This window comes from Myiozetetes cayanensis, unplaced genomic scaffold (assembly GCF_022539395.1).
Source record: "Myiozetetes cayanensis isolate MyiCay16 unplaced genomic scaffold, myiCay2020 scf1, whole genome shotgun sequence".
Lineage (NCBI taxonomy): Eukaryota > Metazoa > Chordata > Aves > Passeriformes > Tyrannidae > Myiozetetes > Myiozetetes cayanensis.
In genome coordinates, this window is record NW_026086604.1 from 25,782,205 (window position 1) to 25,808,833 (window position 26,629).

Genomic DNA, 26,629 nt, shown 5'->3' on the forward strand with positions numbered 1-26,629 from the left:
AATTCCAACAGCTAAAAATTACTGGAGTATCTATTCCCCTTGTGTTACAAGCATATATATCAAAGAAAGGATTCAAAGGTTTTCTAGTAAGTTCTTGCCCCTTTCAATCTCATCATGTAGCATTAGAAATAAAACCAGCAAGCAATTTTTGATTTAAGTCAATTTATTGGTTCTTTGAAGACATAAAAGCAGTTATTTCAAGTGCAGGCAACTATAATATTTTTTATTGCTCGAATAACAAGAGATTTAAACATCACAGTCAATGGCTTTTAGGTAGAAAGACTCAAACACTTGTCTCAGTAATTTGTGTTAAAATTTTCTTATCACCAAGATCAACTACATATGGATATAAGAAGAAATTTTATATGTAAGACGTAGTACAGTAGAAAAAAAAAGTTGCTTATGAGCTTTCTGTAGTAACATTTTTATGTGTTGAGAAGATGGACAGATTCAGGAGCTGAAAGAAACTCTAAGGGAGTCTTAAAATCAATACTGTTGGAAATGCTGCACTTGTAATATCAAAAGCTGATCTTCTGGTAAGATTAAGCCAAGGCCAAAACATTTGTAAACAAGATTCAATCAATAGCTTCTGCTGGCATGAACTTAGTTTTTAAAAATAAACTGCTTTATACTAAGCAAAATACACTCCTAATAAACTGAAATATTTACTTTCAGTGGGACTTCAGCAATTCTTAGAACATTTGTAAATTAATACAAAGGATCAAACTCTGCCCTCAGTTTCATTTCTGAATTCTCACTGAATTGTGCTGGTGATAACGGCAGAATTTCTTCAGTGTTGCCCATTCATTACTTCCCAGTTGGAGCACACTTTTTCTAGTAAAGGTGGAAAAGGAAACAGTTAAGGAGCCATTTGTAACCCAGCTTTTTCTCAGATTTTGACAAATCCCTTATAAATGTTGCTGCAAACATGTTTGTGGCAACATCTTCTAGAAGCACACCCACTGTTACCTACGGAGGAGTTAGAGGAACACAGAGAACCCAGAAGTTTCCTTTGCAGGAGGATTTACTCAATACCTTTGACCACCCAACCTTATGTATGTACAATACAGAACAATCACCCTGATGGTGAATATAATGTAGCAGATCTTTACTCACATGTGGATTCAACCTAGGTGATACTTGTGTTACACTGAAAGGATAAAGTTTATATGATGAAGGACAAGGGAAGTTAATTGATTGAAAAGTTTCTATGTGCCAGTGATTCCTTGCTCGGATCATATGTGCAAGCTGATGTCTCCCCAGAAAGAAACAGAGCCAAACAGAGTGCACTTACAGTCTCCAACTACATAGATTCGCAATAAAAAAACACTTAGGTGGTTTAACCTGGATTTTTCAGTAGTGGGAATGACAAGTGACACATATGAGTCATTCACAAAGATCCTTTCCATATGAAACAAAATCCCTCACAGCTAAACCCATTACTATGCAGGCTAAGATGTCAAAAATAAAAAGCAGGCAGAGCATCAAAACTAAAAATTTATCATTCTGAGAGGTAACATAAGTAACTTAGAGCAGCAGAAAAAAGGCCCTTCCCACTCAGCGATACTAAAGCTGCTATACTAAATACAAGGTGACATGATATCAGCAGGATTCTACACTGGATGGATGAAGTAGCAGCAGCAGTGAAACAAGAAAAGATCAACAATGGCAGCAGCAGGACATGGCAAAGACAGCACATGCTGAAATGACAGCAAGATATCTTTTTTTCTTCACACACAGAAGTTGAGTATGCCTGATTGTATCCTGAGAATACTAATCTAATATTGGATAACAAACTATGAACAAGAGAGGGAAGGGAAAATCTGGCATGTTAAAGGGATATTTATTCTTTGGTTGTCCACACTGGTGGTGGGATATCTGAGGAGGATCACTAGAGACGCTGTAGGAACAGACATTTTATGTCCTGTCCATCTCCTGTTACTCCTGCTTTCCTGAGCTTTTGGTTAATTTTTCTGCCTTTACTATATTTCCTTTGAAATGACTTCTACATATTGAAACTGAGCCCATTTTTCTTCCAAGACCACATGGCAGAGAAGCGACATTATTATAAATGCTGAGGCGTTTGTGATCAAGAACCATGTATATCTCACAATTCCTTATTAAGCTTAGTATTTGCATACAGTGTTTTTTCTGTTTTCAAAATCAGATTCAGTTTGCCACTCTGAATTTCAAGCTGAGAAACGCAGACCTGGATCCAGAGGAAAAGCAGTAGACAGCAAAAACTAACTATACTTTGTGGTGCATGGATTTTCTCACTCAGTTTCAGCAGAGCGAGACTTGAGACTTCACTTGAACGAGGCTCTCACTATTCTGCCCTTCACAGGCTGAGGTGGGCGCCAATTATCAACAAGTGGGTTCACAGGTTCATTCTCATCATTCTTGGAAAGGCTACGGAGCTTTGCCATCTGCAAAGAAGAAAAATTAAGGTGTCTGTGTTGAAGCACTGCAGTTCTTAATGCCTAGAAGAAACTCTGAGATGGAGAAGGAATTTTCTTATATAATGACAGGCACACAATGGCAATGACAACTGGCTGCCTATGAAGGAGGTGCACATCTACGCTTATGCAAGGTAAAATAGAAAAAGCTGGTGCAGAAGTTTGTATTTTGTCCTGTAAGACAGAGAAATGAATGCCAACTGGGGAAGCTCAATCACGAATTCATCACTTAGCTGTTATTCTTAAATTCAGTGTTGCTTTGTTAATTGTTGACCTTCCATCCAAATACAAAATAAATCTATTCTGAAAACAGCCAAATCAGTAAAAAGAATATACCCTGATTTGTACTGCTGAAGCAGAGAATACTATGAATAACCAAAATTTTTAACACAAGAACTGAAGAGGTCACCTTATCCAGACTGGTTTGAAGGTTCTAAGTAGTTTGATCCTTCTCACTCACAGCTTTTAGGAAGTCAAGATCTGCACCAGCAATTTCTTAAACTGGGAAACCAGTGAAATGTTAGTCTCACTTGCCACTTAAAGGTGAATTACACTGAGGATGCTGTGATGACTGAATTTTGTGTCTTGGGGACACTTCTGCTTTAGCAGGTTTTCAGGATCACAAGAACATTCCTGCTGAAGCTATTTCAGGAGGTGTCTAGCAAGGGGCCTGATTCTCAAGGTCAGTTTTAGAGTCCAATTCAACAGTCCAATCTGCAGGCAATTTCTCACAGTCCTCATCTAAAGCTTTCCCTATCAAAAAGTGCAAGGTTACACAGGGCTCACAAATCTGACATACTGAGACACTGCTGAGAACTGGTAAAAGAGTAGCAGAATGAGGTGGAGTTTACCTGGTCTGAGCTGACTTCAATTGGCTCCCTCAGGAGAATCCAAGTGATACACTCCTCACACGGGGGTGTAGTGAATGAACCGTGGTAGGTCCAGTAGTCCCGAGATTTGGGGAAAAGAATTGAAGGATCAAAATGCTGAAAAGGAGCCTCTTTCCCCTTCGAGAAAAAAAAAAATTCTGCAGTAAGTCCAGGGATATACATCTTAAAAGACATCAGTATCTGTGTTGTTATAAAAGGAGTATTAAATACCAAGATTCATGCAAGAAACCAACCTCCTTTTCTTCTTCTCAAGCACTTTCCAGGCAATTAATAATAACTGACATTTTGATTACATAAATAAATTAAAAGAAATTACAAATGAATTGTGTGAGACCAAAACAAGCTCAGTTTTACATTTTTCTATTCTGGAACTATCAAAACGTGTTTTATTTTGGGTCAGTTGAGATAAAAGTTAAAGGCTGTGGCACTGCAGGTACTGTTACCCTTTTTATCCAACAGAATAGTGGCCAGGCATTTATCCCAGATTCATTACAGTCTTCTGTCTGAAGGACAGTCTCCTCCCAAGACTGTGCTCTAATTACATTGTTATGGTGACATTTTAAACTTTTTTTTGGCACTAGTACATTTAATATAAAAAATTAAAATGTTTCCTGTAAGAGTACTGGATCCTGAATATCTTACAGCTAAAGGTGATTACAACCAGACCAGGGAGAACAGCAGACACCAAACAACATTTCCTGAGAAGTTTACCACCGAATAGGATAGTATCTCCACTGTGGAGAGGAGGACTGTGATGAGTCTTCTTTGTTCCCTGTGAGCAATAAAAATTAACCAAGGAAATCCAGTTCACTTCTCTAATGGTATTTAGGATGCAGTTCTGAAAAGTGAAATCTCTTCTTCCTATATCCTTCTCCTATCATGGAGAATCTTCTCTACATTGGAGCAGAGAAAAAATGTAATGGCAGGCACAATGTATTCTTGCACAGAGAGTCGAATGAATAACATCAAGTCTGAAAGTATATCTTCCTGAAAAAATTATTCTGTAAGTTCAATATGAGTTCACAAATAACTTCACAAAACAAATTGAGATTTTTCAGTAAACAGAGTGTCCAAAAACTCCTCTGCCTGTACTGCACTGGAGCAATTGAAACTGCATGTGCAGTAAATACACCAGTGATACCATCCATTAATCTTTCCTGAAAAATAAGTAATCCTCGTAAAATGTATGTGATGACAGGAAAGGAAATAAAATAAGAGAGAAAATACAAGCTGCTGTTTTCATATGGACCTATATTTTTCTGCTTTTCCTCAACTGTTACTTTTTCCAGAACCACTACAGAGAATATCTGAATGTAGGAAATCAGACTTCTTTTTTTTTTTTTCTGTTAGAAGTTATAAAATCTCAGTAGTCTCAGTAGGTAGTCTCAGATAGAATTGCAGTGGAGTGGATATCACTGCCATCTTGCCAACACTGTATGACACAGAGTTTCACAGGATGATTGATCAACATTTTATTAACTGTGGCAAAGCTCTTCTGCATGTAAATGGCAAAAAAATGATAAGGGATTATGAGAGAAAGCCAAATTTGTATCAAGACAGATACCATTGACTCAGCAGGGGAGCAATGGGTAGATTGAAAAAAAACCCCTTCAGTTCCCCCAGCAGAAAAAAACTGAATTGCATTTGAAGACTAAGAAAAGGTTGAAAAACTAGAATTAATACAACTCTTAGTTAGAGAACAGATTTCAGACTCAGACCTGCAAATCAATGACAGTACACACATACATAAATCAAATGCAAGAAATTCTGCTAAATTTGCAAGAAAATGCTTACAGATTTGTAAAATTCAGCCTGGTGATTTGGTGGTACATTCAAGGTCAAATAAAAAAAGGGATTTCCAGCATTATTAGAAGCATAAAAAATTGCTAAAGTATACCTAGAGACTGTGTTTATGTTAAACAATACTGCTAAATACCAATAGATGCATTATCTCAGTTCTCTGCAAATAACTCTTCTGCAGTGGTATCTATGTAATAGGTAAGGACTGTGAGCCTTAGATCATTAATTAAACTGGAAAATAGTTTAGAATATGTTTGCAATGCCATTTGTGTTAGTATCATAGGAAGAGAGAACTTCGGACTGGTGCAGAAACTGCACCATGTAATCCCTTTTATAAATAAATACAGTTCCATCTTAAAACTAATAACATTTTTGATCTCCTCTACATAGACTGGAAGCCTGATCCATCATTCCTACTAGTTTCTTCTCATTTCAGGCTAACTAAATTTCTGACTCCTTTATATGCAAATGTTTTTGGCCACTGCTGTCCTCAGATTCAAAAAGCTTTTCATTTCTTCTTGATATTTGCACACTAGCATATTTTTACAGAGCAGTACCAATAACACTATGAGTTGCATATGCAAGGATTGATTAAAAAATCCTCTATAATAAGAATACTTGCAGAAGGGAGGGGTTACCTGTTTAATTAAGTAAAAGAAAGTATCCTGCCTTACAGTCCAATGTATCACTTTTGGTGCTACTGTTAAGCACCAAGATGATGCCAAAAAATAAATCTGAACTTCTGATTTCTACTTCTGATGCTTTTTAGCTACATTATATCACCAAAATTCTTTTGATACCTTGGTCTTAATGTTATCAATTTCTTCAAGAATTCTCTTCATCTCTGGTTTGGGAGTTTTTCCAACCTGTAAGGCAAAGCACAAGTACTGTATCTTTTTCATCATGTTCCACAGAATTTGAAAGAAATTCAGCATATCCCATATGTCACATTAGGCAGCAGCACTCTCAGAGCATCCAGTAGAGACTGACAGAAAATAACATGTGTTAAAAGAGCATCCAAAATAGAAGACTGCAGTACCTGGCTTTGCAATTTGAAAGACTCTACAAGGCATCACTGACTGTCTGAGGAATGAACTGCACACTCAGACAGCGTGATCTGCGCTCTCCAGGGCCTTGCCCTTGGCTCCTTCTTTGAAAGCAACCCACTGTGAGACATATAAGCACTCAACAAAGTGTGATGGTCTGAAGAGCTGGAGTTCCTGTAGATACTTCAAATGTTCTGCAGCACATATGCAGTCAGATCAGACTTGACATAATACATATGATGAGATTCATGTCTTGGTATCCTCAAGCTATGGGATCACTTTATTGCTTGTGTTCCTGACATTTAGCACTTCCTAAAGCTTTGACACAGCTCTGCATCCCAGAAGAGTAGACAGTATGCCTAAGATGTGCTGTTATTGCAATTTTTTTTCCAAAATAGATGAAATTCAACTCTTCAGAAGATAATTCAATCCCGTTTTAACAGTATTCTAAACCCCAGTAACAGAACATGACAAACTCAGTGAAAAACAATGGCTCCTTCACCACAGAGCAAGAAGGAAAGAGGGAAAGAAGGCCAGAGAAGATATAGTGATACTACTTTTCTAGACCTTTTTTCTAACCTTAGTATGATTAATAAGAACTTAGTGTATGCTTTGCAATCTGTGTTTTACAAGATAATGCTTTAGTCTAAAATAGACCAAAAGAAATGACAAAGTAAGAATAATTCAAGAATGAATAAGGGGAGAATCTGGACAGGTGCTGACCTTCAGTTTAAACTAACCACAAGAGAAAAGGTCAGGCTGGCTCACAGTATAACAGAATTAAAACAACATTGTATCTAGTCTGTCCAGGGACACCGTGGCAAAATTAATTATATCCACTTGCTATTGCTTGCACAAATGCCACTTACAGGTGATAAAACAATAAAAGGAAACCTATTCTCTGATGGTGTGTTCCAGCTGATATGCCCACCTGCAGGTAAAAGGACAGCCAGCCACATAGCTGAAGTTTGCATAATTTATCACTATTAGGCAATGTGCCTGTTAGTATTTCTCAATGTCCTAGACCACATACAGATTTGATACTAGGATTGCTTTCTTTCTGTTTAAGTTTATAAAAAAATCAATTGGGAAATACTGGTACAAAATTATTTTGTTACAAAGCTGCTGTATTTCAAGGTTAGAATGTTCAGTGTCCTTCTTTTACCATGAATTATTTATCTTTGAAGAAGGTTCATTGAACTCCTTTTGATTCCCAGCTTATGTGGAAATCAACCAGAGACCAGGGAAGGGAATCAGTCAACATAACCTTGCAGATGCAACACCTGCTAGCAGGCAACAGGCAAGAGGGAACACTCATACCGTGCAGATTGTCCTCCCCACTCAATGCACACCACAGTAACAGGGCTGCTCAGCTATCAGGGACAAAGTTAGCAAATATCCCAGGCTTGAAGTTGTGTATCTCTTGTTCAGTACCACCCATGCCACTGGCATCACAAATGGTGTCAGAAGTGAGCTCTGAACCAGTTAGTGCATGGAATCTGGAGGGCCCAAGGGCATGTGTGACTTCAGTCTGTACTCAAGTCAACTGTCTTTGAATGTTTTCCTGCAAAATGATGCAGTGCATGAAAAAACAATGGGAACATTTTCCCTTGGCTCTAGAGAAGGATGAAGAATACAGAAAATTATAAACACTGAATATTTGCCACTTACTTTCAGAAAAATGCCCACAACAGCCACACCATCTGGTTGTTTCAAAGCTCCAGCAAAATTACCGTGTTTTGGATTCCAGTGCACCATATGTAACTAAAAATCAATGAAACATCAGTTATAAATATGAGAAATTGCTGGCAGCACAATCTTCACTTTAAATTAAGAAAAGTGTCCAGTACACAGTAAGTAAAGGAATGGGCATGAAAACAAAACCTCTATGTAAATATTTCTAACTGCTGTTTCCGTACTTCTATATGCTCACACTTTCTATAAAGCATGGCTTTGCATTTAATTAAAGCATGAGAAAAAAAAATTAAGTTTACCACACAGTAATCAAACAATGCAACTATAAGTAGTTTAACCCAAGCACATGACATGGACACATGCAGTGCATAAAACACCTGCTGACATGCACTTCATCTCAAGTACGTTTTTAGATCTTCAGGTTATGCAGATATCAGCTCAAGGATTTACACTGGGTTGTGTGTAGCGCATACATTATTGTTTTGTATCTCTTATTACTTTCGGCACATTATACTGGACAGGAGTGGAGATACTAATCTGACATTTCTCATGCTACTTTCAACAGTGATGTATTTTCAGGATATATTTCAAATTTTTGCATCTCTGTCCAGAAAATCTTTAGCTTGTGCAAATAACTACAAATGCTGCAAGTAGCAGTATGAAATCTCAGACTAAGTAGCGTCTGCAACTCAGTGTTATACAGGAAAAAAAAGTCTTTTTCTTAAAGTTGACTTAAAATGACAACAGAGTAATTTGCCCTGAATATAATCAATGTATTGTGCTGTGTTTCTTTTCTCTTGAGGATAGGGATTTTATTGCTAAGGCTAAAGGTGGAGCAACCATACATCTTTAGTTGCAATGTAGGAAAATTTCATATATTCCAGACTTTCTTCTCCTGTCAATAAATACACGACTACTACTAACAAAAGTAACATAAAAAGTCTGTGCTTGAGCTAACCAAGAAACAGTGTGAGGAAGCAGAATCCTTCTGTTTAGTTGGCCACAGAAAGTAAAGCACTATCAAAGTTTGGCTGTGGTTAAGAAACAGGAAGAAAATTCCCAAGCCATCACCCACAGTTGTCTCTGCAATGTTTGTGCACGCTGACCCTGAAAATATCTGCCTCAGTTTTGTCCTGTGGTAGGTAGGCAAAGCCTCTCTAAGCTCTGTACCTTGAGGGTATAGTTTTAAGGCAGGAAAACTCTACTGCAAGACTTTCGTGGGCATAGATATCTATGTTGAGACTATTCTCAAATAGGATGAAAGAGGCAACATTTGCTAGTAATTCACTAGCATCAATAGCTAATTTTCTTATATTTATGACCTGAAGAAGTCTTTAGGGCATAAAGCAGGCATTAATTTCAGAAAATTTGGACAACAGTTCTTCAGTAGTTTACATTTAAAAAAAAAAACCAAACCAAACCAAAAAAATCTATATTCCATGGTTCCTGAAAATTAATCCAGTTATTTTAAAGCAGAGATGTCCAGAAACTAAAACATACTCTGAATCAGTTTTGAGGTGGATCTAATTTTGAATGCCAGTCTATCAAATGTGCTTTTACTAAGTTTTTCTTTTCATTAGTAATGCTTTCTGAAACTAACTTGGTAACTCAAGCTATATCAGAAATGGCTAAAAGCTTAAAAACAGCAGCAGAAAACAGATCTTCCTATTTGAAAGTAACAGATTGGTTTATGGCAAATATTTTTTAAACATTCTAAAATACCATAAAAACTCTTGCTCAAAGAAAAGCAATCTGTGTTAGTATATACTTGCAAAAAATACATTTGTTGGCAGGTGCAACTTATCCCACTGCACGCTAACCAATATTCACAAGTTCCACAGACAGAGAAAAGTTAATGGTTAAATACTTGCAAAAGGGGGAATGGTTAATCTGCTCAGATGCAAAATCAGTTGAATTACAGTTAGCACTGAATACTACTAGTAAAAATCAGTCCTACCTCTGCTGCATATTTCACCCCATCTACAACATGCTCAGAGCCGTGGTCATCAGAGGAACCCCAGTGCAAGTGCAGCTGCCGCAGCCTGTAGGCACCGGTGAGCGGGCCCCCTCTCAGCACTGCAAGGGACAATCTGCCTCAGCACCAGCCAACAAAACCCTGGCACACACGGTCACTGAATGGGGACCCACCGGAGCACCTCCTTTAAATCCAGCTAATTGCAGTGAGGGGCTACAGGACTCATCAGTTCGTGTGGTTGGGGCTAAGTTCTGTTATCACTCAGGAGTTCTTTTTGATGTGAAAACTGTGAAAACTGTCATGAGTCAAGCATAGAATCAAACCTCACCTGGCCAACAAGCCCCTTTTCTCTTGGCAAGTGGACATGCTATAGTTTGTGATGTGGAGAGAGAAGGAAGGTGTTCACAGATGGTTCTTATCAAGAAATGGTCTCTTGTAGAAGGATTGGGGTTAGGGCTGCAAAATTAACCCAGAGGTGCTTCAAAGAGTACCTCTAGTCCATGACTGGCATACCTTTTACAGTTCAGAAAACTAAACCATGGTTATGGCATAGTTTGTTGCTTCTAAAAAATAAAAAAAAAAAAAAAAATCAGGGAAGACAATAAAGCTTAAATTGTTCTTGAACCACCAATGAAACAAATTAAGAAACTGTTACTTCTGCTGTCTTTAGCCAAATAATGCTGACCATGCATCAGTCTGACAGTTGACATCAACTCTGACTTTCAAAAAATCACACCTGCTCTTTCAGCCTGGAGATTCTTTTGAGCAGGGACTGCTTAGAGGATAAGCTCTCAAATGTATTTTTCATTCATTACCTAAGGTTGGAATGACTCGTGTTTCCTTACACAGAAAGCGGATAATGTAGTTCACAACTGCAGTGCCAGAAGACCTTGTTTAAATAGCATTCAAGTTTGAGCTTCTACCAATAGCTTTGAAGTTCAAAGTTAACATTGAAATAATAAATCCTCTTTTGCCCAATGGTCTCAAATGAATTCTTGATATCATACGTGTTGGAATACCTACACAGAGCAAGAGGTTTAACTTTGCAGTTTCTCTTTTTAGTTGGCAGGTGTCACAACCATCAAGGGGAGGGATGGAAAAAAAGCACTGTTGAGTTTTAGGCATGCAGTTCCTCTTATTTTTTGAGTTTGTTTGTACATCAATAAATTATCCTAAGTCAATATGGTATTGAGTAAACCTTCTAAACCTTCTATAGAGGCCTTCAATGGGACATTTCATATCAATATGACTATTGTTATTCTTATTTCACTTTTGACTATAAGCTAAATAAAGCATAGAGTCTAAGGTGCAACTCCTCACAAGTATTTGCTTGCCATTTCAAGTTTGGATCAGTGAGAGGAAGGGACTTTCAGGAGTTGAATTTATGTGATTTACCTACATTTACAAGCTAAATCAGTATCAGAATTAGACATTCATTTAGTAGTTGTTTCTTAAAGGTGGCCCTTTCCAGAGCTCAAATACTGTGAAGCACTTGAAAATAGCACTTCATAACAGTACAAAAATCTCTGTAGAATGAAAACAAATCTTTTTAAAATTCAAAATTTTCCATATAATTGGGAATAAAAGGTTATCTTTAAGTGATATTTCTTTTTCCAATTAAAATGGGATCTGTGACTAATACTTATCTCTTGCCACTGCAGAAGGCAACAAATGAAGATAATAACATGGCTATGAAATTCTTTCTCATATGATCTCTCAGTGCTGTCAAACATTGTTTTTGATTCTGATCAGACACATTCCTATGACACGTTTGAGTCCTAAATTACTGTCCAGCAGCCTGCAGAAAGTCAGGGCAGCCAGGAATGAATGTACACACTGGGTGCCCAGAGAACAGAGATGATGGGGAGGGAGAGGCAGGGAGGGAATAGAAGGAAGACGATTTAGAGGAAGAGCTGCACCAAGGGCTGCACTTTGCTTGTCGAATCTTTCTCCAACATAGTTCCTTGGGCAGACATCTTCAGCAGCCTGTCTAAACATTTCAGCCTTTAGGAAGCTGCAAAGAAGACAGAGTAGAACCCCCCACATGAAAATGTTCTTTATCAATTTACCTCACATGCTTTCAGTCATGGCATGAATTTTATGCAGTGCTTGTGAAAGAGCATTCTGGTTTATAAAAGGGCCTTGTTACAAGGGCAGGTAGTGATAGGACAAGGGGGGACATCTTCAAACTGAAAGAGAGTATGCTTACATTGGACATTAGGAAGAAATTCTTTACTGTGATGGTGGTGAGGTACTTGAATAGATTGGCTGGAGAAGTTGTGGGTGCCCCATGCCTGGCAGTGTTCATGGCCAGGTTAGATGGGCTTTGAGCAACCTTGTCTAGTGGAAAGTGGTGGTGGTGGTGGTGGTGTGGTTGGAACTAGATGTTCTTTCAACTCAGACCATTTGGTGACTCTGTGATAATAAAAGTGCAGTTTATCTTGAGACCACTGTGTAGATATTGTGGTAATAAATACTAAAGGACCATACAAATACACAGCTTAGAGATGGTCCTGGTCCTAGATAGTTTAGATTCCATCTGAGAGACATGGAAAAATAACAGGTAGCTATAATGGTAAATAAAGAAATCCAAGGAAACAATGATCTCATCAAGATAAACACAAGAGATCTTTCAATGTAATATGGATATATTTCATTAATTATATAGCTTACTAAGAACAAAATCCCAGTACAAGTGCTATCAAAGCAGATGCAGAAAAATACAGAAGAAAATAATTGCTTTCCATTAAGTAGATTGTTTGATAAAGTAGCAGTCAATACTACATGATCTTGAGATGTCTTTGCACTATATTATGTTGTCAATTTATTGTTCATTTTGACAGTTGTTGCCTGTCTGCATCCAGAGCTACACTGATATAGTTCTGGAATAAAGTTTTGAACAATTTAACTAAGAGATATGAGACTGCTCGCTGTCAGTCAAATAGCAATACCATTCCATAACTTTCAAGAAACTATGAAATGCTATTTTCATAAATGATATTTTAATAGCATTTTTAGGGTGTGAAGTATGCCTGAAGAATTCCCATACAGAAGAAATTACGATCACAGTCAGTGGAAATATATATAAAAGTTTTTTGTTTACAGAGTGCCTCAGAGCATTCTAAACCTCTCTGGGCACCACTCTTTTCTCTTACACAAAACCTGAGGATATGGTGTTTGTGTTGAAGAGGATGACATAGGGAGAAGTCCACCTTCCAGCTGAGTCTGTATTTCAGGGGTGACCCTGCAGCTACAGTCTCCTTGTCCCACCTACAGATTCACCAGAATAAACTCCAGGAGCATCCTTTTACATTCCCAATTGACTTTGCTGGCCTGCGCAGGCTGGATACTAAAGGATGCTTTTTGATGCCCGGCATTTTGCAAACCTCGATTCCTAACATGCCCAGAAAACCAAACCAGAAACCGACCTGAGCGATCAAAAGTGTCGTCGAAGACGACGCGGCAGGTGCGCCCGTTGTTCAGGATGGTTTTCGCTGCCCCGGGATCATAACTCGCATGCCAAGCGGGAAGAGAGGGGTCGTGCTGCACGTCCTTGCTGTTGATCTCAATGGGCGACTGCTTGTCTCCCTTGGCCAGAGGGTAGTTTTCGTGCCAGCGATCGGGTCCTGAGGTAGAAATGGAAAGGAGACGTCTGCCCGGCTCAGCCGGGCTCCGCCGGGCTCAGCCCCGTCCCGCCCGGCGGCCCCGAGCCCGCTCACCATTGTCGCTGTCGTAGCCCCACACGGACTGGGCCATGGTGCCGCGTCCCGCTCCCTCCGCTGCGACTCCACCGGTGGTCCCGTCCTTTCCTCCCTCCTTCCCTCCCGCCCCGGGGGGCTTTTTATAGACTGCCGCGGCTTCGCGTCCTCCTGGGAGGGTGGGCAGGGCAGGGCGGCGGCGGGAGGCTGCGGGGCGGGCAGGGCTGGGGGCGGCCGCGGGGAGGTGGGAGCCGATGGGGCGGGCAGACCCGTGTTCTTCATCCCCAGAAGGCAGGGGGATGCCGGCGGGACCCCGCGACTCCCTTCGTCCCGCTGCCGCAGGCGCGGCTCCGCCCGGGGACAGCCGGTCCGACGGCGCGGGCAGGCGCCGGTGCCGCCCCGCAGCCCCGCGGGGGTGGCGGGTCCCGCTCGGGCGGAGGAGCGATGCGCGGAGCGCTCACCGGCTGTACCGGCGCGGGGACCCGGGAACGCAGTTCTCCCTCTGCGGGCAGTGCCACGGGCAGGACGCCTACCGGGGAGTCTGGACGAGCTCCCAGGGCAGGCAGGCTTCAGCAGTCCCGCTTCCCTAATTTCACAAATACTCTCATCAAAAGCTCCAAAACTTTTGTCTGAAAGGCAGACATATATCATAGCATGCAAACCCATAATATTGTGCAAAGGTGGATTTTGCCAGCCCCCAAGGAGGCCATTCCTGACCACTGGCTCAAATCTAGGATTGATGTTGTCCAATCTGTTGTCCTTCATGCAGGGAGCTTTACACCAAGTCCATTTCTCATGTTAGGCAACTTAGCAGTGGTCAGGAAAGCATTTGTTTTTCAGATGATGGGGAGTTAGCAATCAATATGGTTGTATTAGTTGGCTTTGTCTGCACATCTATGTTGAACACTCAGAGCTTTTTTCTCAAAAGCGAGTTTTGCTGCAGTCCCCCTTAGCTTCGTCAGTCCATGTTAACACTGCTGCAACTGTATCTACCTTGAGCTAAATACTACCTCAAACTACTTAACTCTAGTTAAATACCATTCCAAAATAAATATTTGGGAGTCAGCCAAGAAGCATCACAAACCATGGAGATTTCCAACATAGTTTCAGTGAACTTGTTTAAATCCTCCTTGTACCTTGTACCCATCAACACTGGAATGCAGCATAGAAATAAACCTGCAGTTTCGAGAGGTTATAAACCCTTTGTATTAGTGAAGTACAGAAAAAAGGCTGAGAAGCTGCAATATGCAGAGCATAAGATTAGTTTGGTCATATTTCATGTCCCAAAACCAGCTGGAAGGCAAAGAAGAAGGTTCCCCTTCTAGTTTACCTATGTAGCTAGGCTAATAAAGATGGACTTTGTTTAGGATAAAAATTATTTCATTGAACTTGTTTAGTAAATTCTTCTTACTCTGAGTTTAATCATAAGTAGAGATCCTGATCCCTTTGAGAGAAAGGTAGGACAAGATCTGTCACTTAGAAATCTGCATCTGAGAAAATTTATGTAGTGAGGTATATCATATATTTACATAGAGAAGATATGTCAAACTGAAACTTACTAAACCTCAACAACTTAGACAGTATTGTTAGAAGCATCCTCTCATCCTTTAAGGATACAAAGATGTGTTCATTACAAAGTATACTTCAAAACAAGTATACTTTAGACAGAATTCAATAGAAAATAGTGGGAGGTGATTTAGGTACAATGGCATGAAAAATTACATCATTCATTTTCAAAAGAGAACTCAGAGACAAAAGAAAATACATTTTTTTTACTCCGTCATCAATCAAATGGGTATTGTCATATTTGTTGCAAGGGTAGGCATGTAAAGTTGACACCTGTTGCAATTTTAATTCAGAAAGCTTAGACATTAATCCTTTTGAATTGGTTTCTATCTCATCTCTCTAGAGAGAAACATTTCTGTGCTCATGAAATTCTAATTGGAGCAGCTCATTTTCTGTCTGTATAAACAGACAGCTTTTGTGGTCTTATTCATGGAAGTCTCAGAGAGACTTTAATCATCTTCATATATACAAGGAATGCATATTGGAGCCATTTATGTAAGGGTACATGATTTGTACTCTTAGGTAAGAGACATGATTTGTATTACAAAGAAAAAGGTGCAAGTCAGTTCTTCCCCTAGTATTTAAATTCATTGTTCTGTGTGAGAATTGATACAATCTTCTCTATTGTATAAATAGAGAGGCCCATCCAACAGCAGAAGTCTTCATATTTTAGCTTTCCAGTGAGCTAGTCCTGTTGCACTGAGAGGAACAGCACTTTGTCAGCTTGTGCATGTTACGGCTTCCAGGCATTGACTTACATGTAAGCAAGAAATGCTCAGATTGACAGTGTAGGTACTTGGAGTCAACCCCACAGACTGAGTCATATCAGTGTCTCACTGAATATGTTCTTTTCCTGTTGCTTTCCTCATCAAATGTAGAGTAGTAGCTTTGTCTGCATTAAGAGATAATCAGAATAACATTTTTTTGCATCCCTTATGACCTAAATTCACATTTATCCTTTTCATCTGATATTGGCTCAGAAACTAATTATCGTCTAACTTGTTGAACATTGCTTTCTCTAGGAAGTAAATACTTCTGTCATGGAAGTGCTGTTATAACTAAAGAAAGGTCACAGCTTTAAACGTTTAAGAAGAGCAGTGTTACCTAGTGCATCCACGACTTCATTACAGTGATTTGTTTCTATTTTGTAAACCTCAGACAAGTTTTAAAAACCAACAGCCATTTGAAACAGCAAAAGCAAGTGCATAACAAGATTAACCTATACCATCCATAAAAAATTTCAGGATTTCTGAGAGCCCAGTTGCAGTACTTTTACCCACAGTACCACAGTATGCCACTAGTGAAAGTATCTTCACAATATCTTCTGAAAAGAAACTATGTTCATACCCATTGTTCAGGTGGAAAAATGAGGGACAATATTTTTAAGGATGTCTTTCATAAAAATTGTCCTACAGTTTAAAAAGTCCTGGCTGAATTTGCTTACCTCTGAGTATGTGAGAAGACTGCGAAACAGCAGGGAATGCACTTCAACCTTCCTTACTCTATGCTTTAATCAGTTCAGACTTGCTCAAGATCATATATGTATTTAGTAATGCTCAGTAGCACTGTAAGACATAGCAAGTTGACACCTTTTTCATCAGGAAGATAAGGTTTGAGAAATCAGGGAAGGAAAGGCAGAAGGAAAATCCAGGCATTAAACTGACCAAAACAAATGGCAGATTCAGCAGCATCATTAATGGCTGGAGCTACAAAGTATTAGCAAAGTAATTCTCTGTTATTTAAGTTACAGAAGGAAAGGTGTGCATCCATTCATAGTGTTCTGGTTTTGTCCTTAAAGGTAGAAGGAAGTGTTGTTCAGAAGTGATCTGAGCAATAGCTGGAGATTGGTAGATGAAGTGCAGGCTGAATAAACACTAAACCTGGCTTCTCTCAGACTTTTAGAATTATTCAATAATACAGGAATTATAATGAAAGGACTTCAGTAAAAAGCAAGTGATGTAGCATGGAAAGTGATGTCATTAAAGAAAGCAGCTGACCTTTCACTTTGAAAGATGCCTGCCAGATAGCTTCCTACCCCTGCTGTATCAGTAAAAGTGTATCAAAAATTATCATACTCCAATATCAGCAGATATAAACCATCAAGCTTTGTGCTAAACTGCTTCTCTGTTACGGTAGTAAAACCACCCATGTAACCAAAGGGAAATGCAGTGAGATGAAATAAGACCAAAAGTGAGAGGTTGTAGCCTACACAGCAGTTGCAGACCTGCTCTTGTGTGAAACTGGTACCCAGTCACAGGATCAGAGATGGGCACCTGGTGACAACAGTTTATTTCAAAACTTATCAGAATAAATAAAACATGGTGGTCCTGTTGGATACCTAACCAATAAGATGCTCTTCATCCACAAGAGGGTTTTGTACATTTGTCACTTTAACGAAAGATCAAAAGAAGGGGACTAGTAGTAAATAACATGCTATAGCTCTGGAATATTGCCTTTTGAAGCATCTGTTTCTGCTAAACAAACAAAAGGCATAATCATGCTGATCTTTCTTATGAAAATACCTTACTTGAAATCATAGGGACTTTCTTTTTTGAGAATGGAAATCAGGACAAAGTGGAGTCTGGAAAATGGCTCAGAGCCATGGCTTTACCCAGAGCACACAAAACACATACCCAAGAATGATGCATGGTTGAAGTGACTTGCACTGGCTTTGAGATCTGCCAGCCATGACTAGCTTGGCCAATACCTTGAGATAACTGGAACAACCAAAATGCTGCTTCATCTCAGCATGCCAATTTCCAGCTGCCTCCAGGAGCATGATGGCTAGGAATGGCTGACTGTAAGAGGACACATAGAGATAAATATGCTGGCAGGATGTAATTCAAGAATTCCCCTGCTTGATGCTAAGTTTTCCAGGTTCCACCATGATCAGGGATATTTCCCATGGGTGATTGCATGTAAAGGACTTTACCAGAGTGCAGAATGTGCCCACATCGGGCACATTGTTAAATGAGCAAAGCATTTACTCCATGCCTGTGGCCAATCTAAATATAAAATATCTTCCACTATATTTAATAGCCTGTGGAAGAACACAGTACAACAGAAAGGAATCTGATAATGCACAGTATGGAAGGGGCAGCAGTGTTTTTTGACATATTGCACATTGCATGCCAGGCAGTGCAAGAAAGGCATGTCACTCAGTGCTTTTGATTGAGGAATGCCATGGTGGCATGCCATAGCCAAAAAGCCAAATTGTCATATGCCTTCCACTTTGCCGAGATGCCATGCTATGGAAAACATTGTAGGAATGAATGGAAACCCCCACTGACAGCCAGATCATGTTGGAAGAACTGCCAAAGGAAAATGAGAAGCATATTGGGTCAATTTTGTTGTTTTATACACAATGAGGTTTTTAGCTACATTCACTTTATTTGTGTAGCACATCTAGACAAATATTAGGAAGACTTTTAATGCATCTTTCCATTTCAGAAGGCATGTAATTCAGCATTCTGCAGTTTGGATTCTAGGACCTTACTTGCAAAATCTCGTCATTCTCCTGATGTGGCTCAGAACATACATTACCATTTGCAGAACTTAATATTCAGTCAATGAGATACAACAAACATGGAAACAATAAGCCAGGCTTTAGATTTAGAAAAATAAACTAAGAGGTGAACAATTTTCCTTCTGGCAATATATTAACATAAGCATAGACTTGAAGGACTAGCAGTAGCAGAAAAAGAAATACTTTAAAAAAGTAAATTTATTGTTTAATTCATACAGATCTGATACAAAAAAACAACCAACCAAAACAAACAAACAAACAAACAAAAAACCCAAGCCTGTCTATTTCAGACATGTCTTCCAGAGCTGAAAAAATAAACTGATAAACTCTGCAGGAAGATGACTCTCTTCTTTTTTCCCATAGGGATTTGCTTGTATGGCACTCACACTGAAATCCAAATCTGAGCTGGGCTGTCCACTTTTATATACACTGGCACAGTCTGACTTGAAATAATCCAAGTATGAGAATTTGACCTGTACTGTTTGCTTTTATAAGGTCTGTACGTGCCTGTTTGGAAATTCTCGCAGATTGGCAACTCTTCTATATCAAGGCAGAGTTTTATGTATGACCTTCATCTTGTGTGATACTCTGGCAGTAGCATCTACCTGGGAACAGTCCTAACCAAACTGTGGAAATGCTAACATGGCTGGAGAAAGTTCCTAAGGGTTTTACAAACAACATCTCAATGAAATATGCCATATAATTAATGGTGCAGCAAACTGGAAATACTTCACGCATATTTTCCAGTGAGATACATCCTCCTGAAAGAGAATTTTATGACAGAATCATTGGATGTGTTTCCAGCCCTTGAAATATACTCTCTGCAGGCAGAAGAGTTTTTGTCTCATAAACATCTTCCAGAAATCCCTTGGGATCTGTTGTTCCCCAGAAAGTCACTGCCTATGAATCTGCACCATTTGTGCACTTGGAAAGGTCAGAACATAGCATCCCATTTCTATCAACATCTGTGCTTCTCTTCGATGGAGTCAAGATTTCACCGTGAGATCACCAAGCATCTTTGAAAGAATCATCTGTAGATAACAAAAAGGTAACTGGACATGTGGAAATATAGACATTTATATGAGCATTGAAGTGTAAGCAGTATGTAATAAAAAGGGAGTCAGTATAAGGAACCCCATGCACATACTGAAGAGTAGGTCTTACTAGAAGAGAGGGGGGACAAAGCTGTAACAAAAAGCCTTCACTAACTTAGAAATGATAAAGACTGAAAATGTAAATGATTTTCTCAAAAGAGTTTAAGAAATTTAATCTCTATCAAAAGCATGTTTAAATAAATCCCACAGCAGCAGACTTAAAAAAAAATGATATGCAGTGATTCCAGGATGTAATCTTTAAAAATCTGTCTGATGATACAGTAATAGAGCAGCACTTCACTTGTACAGTCAGTAGTAAATTGCAGTCCTATGAACAAAATCCTCAGAATCTATCCTATGCATTCTAAATCTCTTTTCTCTGAATTTATACTGATATATCTCGATGGGCTCCTATGCTATACTCAACTTTCTCTATCATGACCACCTACAGGCTTGGGCTATGGATTCTTAACCTCATCTGCACTTTAAAGTTGCCAGTACAACTAACAGAAATGCTGCTGGTCTGACAGTTCAGCATGATTCAGGACAGTGGTTTGTCCAGCACAAAAGATTTCACTAGTTTGTCTCCCCCCATTCCTACCTTTCTGTGTCTTTCTGTTCCTCCGTCTCTTTTTTCAAATTTCTTTGACTATCTCAGTGGTGTTACTCTCTGTTCTCTACAAATGTATTGGTTGCTCAATGCGTGTTTACATTATGTATTTTGAAAAAAGACCCACAACCCTACTTTTTTTTTTTATTATTATTATTTTCTCCTCCTATAAGCATGCCAAGATTTCATGGTTGGTTTAATGATAGATGTTAGACATACTTTTTATGTGATCTGATCAAACTCTGTCATTCAAGTCTCATAATCATTTCAGTGAAATACCCAGAGTAGGGCTAAGGTACAGAAATAGTGTTTGAAATATGGAGCCAAAGTACTCAGTCCCTTTCAGAACCAAGCTCTTTACTCTTGACCTTAAAGATGCTTCAGGGCTTTCTACAAAAGCAGTGAAGGTTATCAACATAATAGGTACCTTTTAGATATTTTAATTGAGGGCTTTTTTATTAGTAAACCCTTTATGTCATTGTGGTATTGCTCTTCCTAGACAAGGACAGAATATTTTCTGACACAAACACTCCAGATCATCTTAACTTGTCTGCAAAGATTAGTAAGGGTCTTGATATGACAAGCTAGAGGTAAATAAGGAAGTTATGCTCCATGCTTTCAATCAAGACAGTGCCTACTGCTGCATGGTGCTGCACTTCAGGCTTTTATGGAAGCAATGGCAGCATCATACCAAGGAGTGACACTGAGAGGTGCCCTCTGGTATTTACTATTTCTCCTATTACAGTAATGGTCACAGCTTATAATCAACACATAAGAAGGTCAGTAATAGTGAACACTGCAGTGCTTTTTATTATCTTAACCTTGGGACCCCTAACCCTCCATGCACCATTTGGAACTACAGACTCTGGCCTTCCCAATAGCAGTGATTGTACATCCTCCCCAGCTCATCACAGGCACAGATCCTAGTCACTGTCATTGGAGGACAACACATTTTTGACTGTGGAAAGTGGCTGAGAATACAAATAATTCTCTTTGATTCTTCACATTTGGTTGGTGCTGAGTTGATGCATTTCCCTCAATTCTAGTAATTCAAGAAACTGTCTGCATAGTCAACCAATCATTCTAGACTTGTGAAATGCTTTTGGTTTGTTCAGAGTTAAGATCAATGAAACTTTTGTGATCAGGATTCACACAGATGTGTTCTCGGAGGACACAAATAATGTACCAGTTCACTACTGCAGAACTTGGATACAAAATGTAACTGACCTAATTCCTCAGTAGATCTTATTGGTTAGTTTTAAGAGATATGCTGGGCTGAAATGGAGAAATGAGGCTTAAATATATGATAATGAAGAATCATAGATCAGTAAATGCCTATGAGAAGTCTCAAGCAAATCCATACTGGCAGTTTATATAATCAATCAGTATCCACCAATTTCTCAGACATTCCACATTGACACAGCCAAGATTCCTCATCTAATCACAAAAGAAATTCCTCCAGGACAGCCCAGCTGTAATGAAAGGGACATGACAAAAAATTAGAAGCCATTAAATCTAGTCCTATCTCTAACACTGATGTCCTCTGAGGAGCTGTAGGTGTCACTCCCTGGCCAGAGGTCACATTGCTGTAGTTGTGCAGAGAGTACAGCACCCTGTTCTCTACCTCACAAGGCTTTGTTAAAGATTAATAGCATGCTTGCTGCAAACTCTGTTGTTTGTCAAAACAGACACACAAATGCTAATTACAGGAGCACCTTTACCAAAGGGGTAAATCTGATCTTTACTGAGTATTCTCTCAGAGCATGACCGGTTCATTTCATTATTTTCTTGCAGAGTTATGGTCTGCAAGCAGCACACTGGGTGGAATGAACAGCATATTGAGCACCCACAAAAATCTGAAATTCATATGTTTCTGTGTCCCTAAACATTAGTGTTTGTAAAGCTAGTTTCACTATTCAGCTGTTCAGTCTTCTTCCATGTGCTTCTGGTGGGCACTCCAGCTTTAACCACGTGCTTTTTGCAAAGGTTCTCTATAAAAATTATAGCAAAGTATTTTAAGGCATTAGACATGGAAAATATTTTTCTAACCTTGCATCACTATATCTTTTTTGAGAGAGGCAATGAACCTAGTGTTTCAATTATAGGTCTTACACACACAATTGGGCAACAGGCCAACAATTTTCATATGCGTATTCAAGGACTGGTAACATTTGTTTAGCTATAAATTCAGAGATGCTGAATGCATTGCATTTCTACTTCTCTGAGTTTATTAAAGGTCTATGTTTGACAACATCTTTGAATATAATAAAATAATAAATTGTAATCTTGTAAAAAAAAACCCCAACAATTATTTTGCATGGTAAAATAAAAGATAATCTACCTAAACCACAAGCAAATACAAAGAATTTCATTTCAATAACTGGATGTATAGGCCATGAAGTCAAGTAATCCTTACCAAACACAATTTCTGAGAGCTTAAGATATCTCCTATGGAATAGCAACAGTCTAATCCCAAATGCTTTTTAAAAAAATTACCTTGAGTCTCCTTGTTTCATCATGCACAGGACACCTTCATTAACCCTGCTGAATTTATCAGCTTTGACAGCAGTCTTTTGTTTTTGGCAATATTATTTGACTTTCCTTTTCTGGGTGGTAGTCTACAGACTAATACCTAATAACACTGATTACTAAGCATCCTGAAATTCTGGAAAATGGACATTATGGATGTGCTTTTGCACAAAATTATTTCCACAAAATATTCATAGCAAAGTATTTTTCCTCAAAAGGTTTATGTTCTTCTAATAGCCAGTCATGCTTATATACAGAATCTAATTTCAGGAGTGATGCTAATCATGACTCATTTGGTATTATAAGAGTTTTTGCTGGTTTTCAGAAAGAATACTCATTAGAAACTGATGTTTCTGCTTCAGTAGTCACCACTATAGCTCCAGTGCCTCAATGAAGGCAAGACAGCTTTCCTGTGGAGAAAATCTCCTTATGCATCACAGATACATATTTATTGTCTATTATCCAAACAGATCGCAACTGTTAGCATTGACTCAGAAAAACTAAGATTTGCTGTTACTAGACAGTCACTTAGTCAGTCAGTCATGTGCTTCTATGGCATAATAACTAAAGCTTTCATATATTTAATACAATAAGGAAGAAAACGGGAGTTCAGTGGACCATTGATACACTGTTACAGTGACAGATTTGTGCTATGTAGGACAATATGGTTGCAGGACTTTGCTTCCCAAACTAGAAAAAAGCACCACTGCTGGCCAGCTAATCCATTTAGCACACAAGCCCAACATAGCAGAGAATTTAAGCACATGAAGAATTGGAAGTTTATAAGCAGTCCCTTTGATTTCAGTTGGAGTGCTCACAGTTGTACACTCTATGGACATAGTTTGAGTGAGAAACGTTTTCTTGTTACTGTAGATGTTGGAGTTTTATGCTAAATAGAGGTGTCTATTTTTAAAGTCACATAGAATTTTGCTTTTGAAGAAACTATGCATTTATTTAAAAAATTAATGGAACTTCTTGCTATTACTGAATTAGCTTACAAGATGTTCTTCGTGTGTGCTGGGGTGGACTTGGGAGAATCAAGCCTGAGATTCCCTATTTAGCCAATGCATGTCTCAGCAAGGCACTTTGTGTTTTCCCGCATCTGTAGCAAGATGGCACAAACCACCTGTCCTTTGTAAGACAATATTAACCACACTCCTGAAAAGCCTTTGCATTGCTGGAGTCCTCCATCTCCTCTGGTGCTTCTGTCTGTTACCCACATGTCAACAACAAAAGTCAAGCTACATTTACTGGTCCTCTGCGAGAAAAAGGATCTCCTGTGCCCCTTCGCTAAGTCAGCGTTTAAACTGTTGCATAGTTGCACACTTTGAAAACTGTCTGGGGACAGAGAATGAGATTCATGCAGAACAGACACAGCCATCCTTCATCAGGTTTTTATGTTGACACCATGAATACTTGTAAACAATAAATAAAACAGCAATGAAATGGCTCCTGAGAGAAGCTTGATTTTACAAGACAAAGGATTCTGTTTTCTTCATCAACCCATTTGCTTTCTTCAGAATTTACAGCACAGATTAGAGATGAAAGAAACATCACCTTTGAGCATGTAAATAAAAGTAACGTAACTTGGTGACATTTAATTGTGATGTGTTTGTTTTATTCCAATATAATAAGTAAACAGTCCTTTAGCAATCACAGCTTCATTAAAGCAAAATTATCTATTTCAGAAAGTTTAAAATATTACCCTGAAATAATGGTAGACAATACTGTATTTATAAGATTTGTTTTTCTGTCTGAACTTACTACATGGTACGTGATCTCCCTATGGTATTGTACTTTGGAATGGAAAAAACCCAACAGTTTAGGTTAGGCTTTCAGGAAGCATTAGCTAATTATAGCTTTTATAATCCCCTTCATTTAGAACTAGCCTCCTGTTTGTAATAGCTGAGATCATCCCCAGCTTGCAACATCCCTCACAGTCACTTACTGGTTTCTCTGTTTTTTCCTATAAATACACACATCTGAACTCTAAATTCTATTAGTTTGTTTGAACAAAGTCATAAATTCTGGACTGTTGACTGTTTTACTTTATTCATGATTGATTTCACCACAGATAAAAATTCAGAGAACAGTCATTATCTATATATGCCTGAATCCAAATGTAATGAATTATAAAAATCATTGCACAACAATGTTCTAATTTCCCTAGGCAATGCCCACATCTCTGACTCATTCTCCTAGTCTTTAACTCTGGACATATTCTTTATGCAACACAATCTTTGATTCCTATATCTGATCATAGAAAATAAATAGAATAAACCAGTATTCTTAACTAGTGTTCCAATATTTTTCATAGTGATAGAGAAATGTTTTATAACATTCCAGTCAAAACTTCAGTTACCATGAAAATACTCAGGTCAAAAGGCACCTCAGGCAGACATCTAGTTCAACCTTCTGCACAAATAACAAGTATTTTACGTATGTTTTAGAACATATATTAAAATGATATATATTAATTTCACTTAGATTTCATCATTCCTTCTTAAAATTTAATTTCATTTATTGATACAAATATGAGAAAAAAGTAGAAGAACTCTGATGTCTCTGGATTAAATAAATACGTTTTCAGAATGGTTTGCCATGTGAAAAGAAATGCGTAGGTTTAAAGTAGACAAAACATCAGCGCGCACCATATGCTGATGTTCAATAAGATAATAATGAAACAATAAGGGAAAATAATATATCTAAAGACCAGAGTCTTGCATTAGATAAGCTTAACCTTCCTATGAGGACAGCAGGTTTTAGTGCAAAGGCAACAACATCATCACATGGTCAATTAAAAAACCATCCAGAGCAGTGCTTCTGTAAGAAAAGTAATGAATGGAAATTCAGTGGTGCCTGTATGGGGCAGAGAGCAATGCGAAGATGATAAAAAGAAGGACTGAATATTAGTATCTCCAGCAAAGTACAGAACAATTATTGTAAAGGACAGAAATACTTTATTGCTAACATAAAGTGATTTTAAGACAGCCTTGTTCTGTGTATCTGCATTAGAGGTACTCCGGGTGTGTAAGTAAGGGAGCCACAGGCTAGAACTCTTATCCCACTAGGCTGTCTTACACATACATTTCCATTCCATCTTCACACATCTTCAGATCCAGTCTGGCCTCATATTATTCTACACATCTTAGATATTTTTCTGCATCTCTAATACTTCTGTGGGTTCTCTATTTCTTGTTAGCAGATTACAGCCCCCTCAAAGACTCTTCACAGTTTCTTGTTCAGTTTCTACAACACAGAACCCAGAATGTCTTTCTTTAGAACTGCTTTCTTGTCACTTCAGGAAGCTGTCAAAAACTGATATTATTGAGATCATCTGAGTGTTTTTAATCTCCCACTAAAGAAACACAAGGGTATAGTCCTTTCAAATAGAGAGTGGGCATTTCTCAAGACCCTGTTACTGAGAAGCGTGAAACTGGGGGGAACTGCAAAGAAACATATAAAATGTGAATTCTTCACAAAAGTAATAACTCCAATTTTTTTACCATCTTTCCTGCCAGGTAAGGATGTTCTTCAGAGCTGAAGTGAAATAGATGTGAGACTTTCATGGTCTCTCACTTCCCTGCTCTGTCAGCCTGCAATGGGATGGGCAATGGCCAGGATCATGGTAAGGGATAGGGAGACTTTTTCAGGATTCTTTCTTCTCTGAAGAGGTAGGAACATGAATGTGTGGGTGGGCCATCAGACACTTGTCTCCGTTCAGCAACACTCTTGCTTTCTGCC

General features: G+C 38.7%; 1 protein-coding gene across 2 annotated transcripts; it reads right to left on the reverse strand.

Annotated features, from left to right (window-relative positions):
* Positions 1–210: 210 nt before the first annotated feature.
* Positions 211–13,663, reverse strand: LOC126644336 (carbonic anhydrase 3-like). Of its 2 annotated transcripts, none has more exons than XM_050323548.1 (7): positions 13,582–13,663; positions 13,291–13,488; positions 9,845–9,963; positions 7,864–7,956; positions 5,947–6,012; positions 3,308–3,463; positions 211–2,426 (listed from the first exon to the last, which is right to left on the reverse strand). In XM_050323548.1, exons 1-7 carry the CDS (start codon positions 13,616–13,618, stop codon positions 2,307–2,309), a joined length of 789 nt encoding a protein of 262 aa, XP_050179505.1. In that variant the 5' UTR covers positions 13,619–13,663; the 3' UTR covers positions 211–2,306. The 2 variants fall into 2 exon arrangements, with proteins under 2 accessions (XP_050179505.1, XP_050179514.1); XM_050323557.1 differs by having other exon boundaries at positions 5,947–5,980; positions 7,844–7,956.
* Between the last annotated feature and the right edge of the window lie 12,966 nt (positions 13,664–26,629).